This window comes from Echinops telfairi, unplaced genomic scaffold, assembly GCF_000313985.2.
Source record: "Echinops telfairi isolate 266 unplaced genomic scaffold, ASM31398v2 ScPeMD7_3533;HRSCAF=4204_0, whole genome shotgun sequence".
In the NCBI taxonomy this organism is placed as follows: Eukaryota; Metazoa; Chordata; class Mammalia; order Afrosoricida; family Tenrecidae; genus Echinops; species Echinops telfairi.
In genome coordinates this window covers 2,348,261-2,353,609 of record NW_022107431.1, presented here as the reverse complement: position 1 = coordinate 2,353,609, position 5,349 = coordinate 2,348,261, and the positions used below count along the sequence as shown (strand labels likewise).

The following is a 5,349-nucleotide window of genomic DNA, read 5'->3' as shown; positions in this document are numbered from 1 at the left end:
CCACCACCACCACCACCACCACCACCACCACCACCACCTCCACCACCTCCACTTCCACCTGCACCTCCACCACCACCACTAGAGGACCACGGGATTTGCCTGGGCTTGTGGTGCTTCTTCCTGTGTCTCAAATATGCCTTTAAAGGGACACTATAGATCATAGTGTGCACGCAAAGAATATGTGTGTGTGTGAGTGTGTTTGCAGATGCTGCTAACGCACCTCCTCGTAGGCCTCTAATTCCCACCCCCTCCTGCCCTCCCTCCCTGGTCCAGCTCCACCCCCACCCCCGCCCTCCACCCCATCAAGCAGTAGTAAAGCTCAGAGAGTTACTTCTTCTCCGGGGTCTTCAGTGGAGGGCTCCTCGTCCAGGTTAGGGTCCTCCTCGCCGGTCTGGTGGCAAAGACAGAGATCAAGCGGGCGTCAGGCCAGATTTGCATAAAAACCATCACACAGGGAACAGCAGACAGAAACCAAGAAAACCCTAACACCCTGCCCTGGAGACAGGTGCCCTGGGGAGACGCGCCCCTCGAGTTTCAGAGCAATCTTTATGGACGGATGGGGGCTGACAGTCCCCCCTTTCCTGAGGAGCCTCTGGTGGGTTTGAACCTCTGACCTGGCAGTTACCAGCTCCCTGTCTAACCCCGTGCGGGCACACGGAGACCCTGGGCATGGTGGAAGGGCCTCTTGTAACCGATGGTACTTGATCTCACAGATAGTTCCTCTAGATGTGACTGCTGTCACAGTGTCCTATTGTTTCTGACACCAGGGCGGCCCCTGTACATGGGGACCCCAGGCACGATGGGACGAAATGCCGCCAGTCCTGCGCCAGCTGCACCCTGCCCCCACCCTGCCCCACCTACTGCAGGTCCTACATTGTCACCCACAGGGTTTCTACGGGCTGATTCTCAGAAATAAGTCACCAGGCCTTTCTTGCTTGCCTTACTTTGGAAGCTCTGCTGAACCACGGAGAGACGGATGGGGGCTGTGAGAGAGGTGCACTGGCCGGGGCTTGAACCCCGGCCTCTGCTTTACCACTGAGCCCCCGGAGACTGCCTTCTGTTCTTCAAATGGCCATAGACAAGGCAGTGGCTGCTGAGAACAGAGCTGTCAGCCGGTGCACCAGCCAAGCCTCTCTGCGGCAGGAGCAGGCAGCTTCTCTGTCCCCTGGCGAGCTGGGTGGGGAGGGGTCAGCTCAGGACTCACCCAGTCCCAGTGAGACTGGGGAGACTCACCACCCCCCTCGGTGGTGGAACGCATTCCCCAGGTGGGGGTACTGCTTGGGTTCTCATGGAGAACACCTGCCACGTAAGGCTGGATCTGGTAGGTCGGGGTGTGCCCCACCCTACCCCACCTCGGGCCTCGGCTTGCTGCTCTGAAAATGCAGGGTCCAAGGACTCCGGGGGCCTCAGGGGTGCCCCTGGGATGGAGCCAGGCTGGACAGGCAGCAGCTGGCACGGAGCTGCCCCGCAGGGTCCTTGCAGCCATGTGACAGTTCACCAGGCTGGGTCACTGTCGGACCAGCAGCTGCCCGCCCAGCCCCACGCATCACTGTCTCCTCTGCGTTGTTTCAAAGCCTGGCTCTCCTCTCTACTGAGCCCGGCCTCCCGGAGAGAAGGCTCATGCTGGTGCCTTTGAAACGAACACAGCGAAAATAGGCCACCGCCCTCTCACAGGGCTGGGATACCTGCTGGCACCCTCCCCAGCACGCACACTCTCCTGCGCCCCTCCCCACCCCTGCTGTCTCAGAGCCCTGCGCCCCAGGGCGAGGCCGCTCAGGGAGACGCTGGCTGTGTGCTGCTTTCTGACGCTGGGCTTGTCACGGAGTCCCTGTGGGTGACCGTGCAAGTCTGCCTGTCATCACGGGTGATGGGGTGAAACATGCAGCCCCAACCACCGAAGAAGAACGGATGCATGTGGACCACGGTGTTGGTGAAGAACATCAGAACATCGCAAGTACCACGCACTGCAGAAAGAACCAACAGATCTCTCTTGGAAGAAGCAGGGCCAGAGTGTCCTTAGCGGTCAGGATGGGGGGCGGGCAGTTCGCCCGCATACTTTGGGCACGTTGCCAGGAGAGACCAGTCCCTGGAGGGGGGCACTGTGCTTGGTAAAGTCGAAAAGGAGGCTGGCCCTGGACGAGGTGGGCAGACACAGTGGCTGCACCCTGAGCTCCAGTGTGGCACCCCTGGTGAGGACGGCGGGACAGGGCAGTGTGTCGCTCTGTGGTGCACAGGGTCCCCATGGGTCGGAACCGACTTGATGGCACTGAACAAGAAAGCACCCCAAGACCATCTTAGTGCCTCTGCGACTCTCCGGGAGGCCCGTGCTCCGAAGTGGGGGACGACCCTGAGGGTTGTCCTCCAGCCCAGGGAGCCGAGATGCCCGATGTTCCTCCCGAACGCCCAGGTCACAGACGAGAGCTTGGCTGTTGAGGAGACAAGTCAGAGTCCTTGTTTGGAGAGCTGGAGCCAAGTGGGGAAGGGGCCTCCTGTGGGCTCCCGGGACGCCTGTCCTGGGTGCAGAAAGACGGATGGAAACATTAAGGCTCCTTGGTCTCCTGGTGGGAAACTGAGCATGCCTCTGATGTGGACATCCAGGGCTTCTGATGTGGGGGCTCACAACTTCCGCTGTGAAGTGCAGAAGCCCCAGGCCCCCACCCCTGAGTTTTGCTCAGGAGTTTTTGGGTGCAGCGAGCGAGCTCAGCTGCTCTCTGAGAGGGCACAGGTTCACGTCTCTCCAGTGGAAACCTCTGAGGGGCACGGCCATGGCCTGCTCCTGCTCAGGGTCTCGACAGGTCAGTCTGGTGAACACCTCCCAGCCTGGATCCTGGGCAAGCCTGGAGGCAGACTACCCTCCCGCCCCAACCCAGCAGGGCCCACATCTCTGCGGAGCCAGGAGTTCTGCAGGAAGAGATCATCTCTCTATGCAGAGAACTCTGCCTAAATAGGTATTGAACACCCCACACCCCAAAATAAAAACCACTGCTGTCCAGTTACATGGATCCCAGTGGCCTAAGACACAGAACAGAGCTGCCCTCTTTGGGGGTCCGAGGCTGAACATCTTCACGGGTACAGCCTGCCTTAAGTTTCTCTTTCAGAGTGCCAGAGGGGTTTCAAACCACCGACCTCGTGGTCAGCAGAGCCCCGCATGTGGCATCTGCTGCGTCCCCAGAGTCACTGAGAGAACGTGTAGTGCATGGGGTAGGGGCAGGTGGAGGGGGCAGCCCTGCCTCCAACCCTTTCCCTTTAAGGGCTCTTTCTAGGACTGAGACATATTTTAAGAATCACATAAAGACATCTGCCTCGGATCCACTTCCGATTAATTTTAGAAATATTTGAGATTAAAAAAAAGAAAGAAATATTTGAGACATGAGCTGTCTCCCCGCCCCCGCCCCCCCCCCTGGAGGTTTTTGTCAGTGGCGGTAATACAATGCCCCAATTCTTCACCCATCGACACCCTTCTTTCCAGGCTCTGTCACCAGACGGCACTACCTGGCTGGGTCACGCCACTTTTCCTGTTGCCCATCCCACACAAAAGGGAATATGTCTGGCACTCCCAGGCCCCGAGGATACACGCCCCAAGGGGAGAGAACTGCTTGTTCGTCCATCAAGTCCGATTTCTTTGTGAACCAGATCTCTCTGATCTGACGGCCATGGTCCTGAGAGAGAGGGGACAGCTCTCCTTGAGGCATGGGCATCAACACGGGGGGTGGGGTAGGTGGGGTGGGGGGTGTGTGTGCCCAAGCCCACGATGGACAATCAGTGGTCACTTCATCTAGAAATGAGGTTTGATTGGGGGCTGGCCTCCCAAGGCTGCTCCCCACCACCACCAAGGGCACCAGACCCCAGCAGAAACATTAGCATAAGATGGTCAGGTGACCTGCTATTTGGCGTAAAAGTGTTCCAAGCGAATGACCCTCTGTGGGCTTGCAGAGCCAGCTAGGGAGCCAGTGGGGACAGGGCTGACCAGGGAGGCAGAGAGGAAGCTGGGCTGGAGTGAAGGCTTAGGGCATCTTGTAGGAGAAGTTTTTAGCTGCCAGGGAGGTGGTGACTGGCACGGCACAGGCCACCTAATAACGAATTAGCAGAGCTTCCTGGCTTTGGGGGACTTTTTCTAGAAAATTCCAATGGATTATTTAGAGTTCAAATGAAGTGAACCACAGCCCGGGAACAGATTCTCAGATGCCTGGGGAAGGAAGCAGCAGTCCTACAGCAAAGTCGTCTACCCCTCGCCAGCCCTGGGGACACGGCCACTCACACTTAGAGCTCTTGCCCCTGCTGGCCCAGGGTGCCATGCACCAATGCTGCTGACCACAGGGTCCATGACTGGAGCCCACCAGCCTCTCAGTAAAGATCCTCACTTTCCGAGCCGCTTGGGCTGCTGCGAGGGGTTTGCATTGGACAGCCCCACTCAGGATGTGTTCTCTCGCTCTCTGCTTGCGGGGCCCTCCATCTCCGTCCCTCATTGTGGCACCCAGAGGCCTGGCCACGTCCCGCCACTTGTTGCCGGGAAGCAAAGGGCCGCTTCCAGCCCTTCCTCACTAAGCAGCAGCCCGAGACCGGGTCTGTGAGCGGCAATTGTTCCCTCCGAATCTCTTCACATTCATGTATGCACGCATGGCGCACACACACACACACACACACACACACACTCACACACACACGCAGACCGCCCCACGTATCCACACCCCAGCCCACCACACTCAGACACAACATCCACCGTCCCTTTGCCCATGGTGCTGTGGGTTAGGCGCCCGGCTGCGAAAGGAGAGGTCACTGGTTCAAGCCCACCAACTGCCTGCTGGGCACAAAGAGGAGGCTGCCTGCCTGCCTGCTCTGGCAGGGATGGACTGGATGGCCAGGGAATGAGGACAGGGGGCTGGCATGCGCTCCCCCACCCCACTCACTTCTATGTCCATGGGCTCCACCTCTATCTTCTTCCATAGCTCCAGCAGCTGGGCGATGGGCATGTTGACCACTTCCCGGCCTGGGATTAAGTGCAGGGACTCAGCAACAGACTCCCGCAGGGCAGGTGGGCCAGTCCGGCTCGGGGTGCAGGGTCTTCAATATGGCTGCGGGGTGCGCGCCTGTCCCACTGGCCAGTCCCCAGCTCCGCAGAGGACCCAGCTTCCCGCTTGGGCTCCGCAGCCTGAGCCTCGCTGCTGCGACTTGGAGAGTGGATGTTGTCACCGGTACTCCTCCCGCTTACACTGCGCTCGCCCCCCCTCAACTATTTTACCTTAATTGGCTCTAAACAATGGGTGAAAGTTGAGTCTGAGGATGCCGCTGCCATAGAAACCGCATAGCAACCGAGGATGGGAGGAGGGAGGGAGGGAGGCGCAGCGGGCC

General features: G+C 59.1%; 1 protein-coding gene across 2 annotated transcripts in view; it reads right to left on the bottom strand.

Moving 5' to 3' along the window:
* Positions 1-5,082, bottom strand: part of RPS6KA2 (ribosomal protein S6 kinase A2) — a 194,152-nt gene extending 189,070 nt beyond the window's left edge. The window contains exons 1-2 of one of the 2 annotated variants that reach the window (XM_045294508.1): positions 4,908-5,082; positions 332-391 (exon numbers count right to left, since the gene is read on the bottom strand). In XM_045294508.1, coding sequence (XP_045150443.1) covers positions 332-391; positions 4,908-4,970 — 123 coding nt within the window. In that variant the 5' untranslated portion in view covers positions 4,971-5,082. The remainder of the gene's footprint in view (positions 1-331; positions 392-4,907) is intronic. The other variant, XM_045294509.1, reaches the window with a different exon arrangement.
* Between the last annotated feature and the right edge of the window lie 267 nt (positions 5,083-5,349).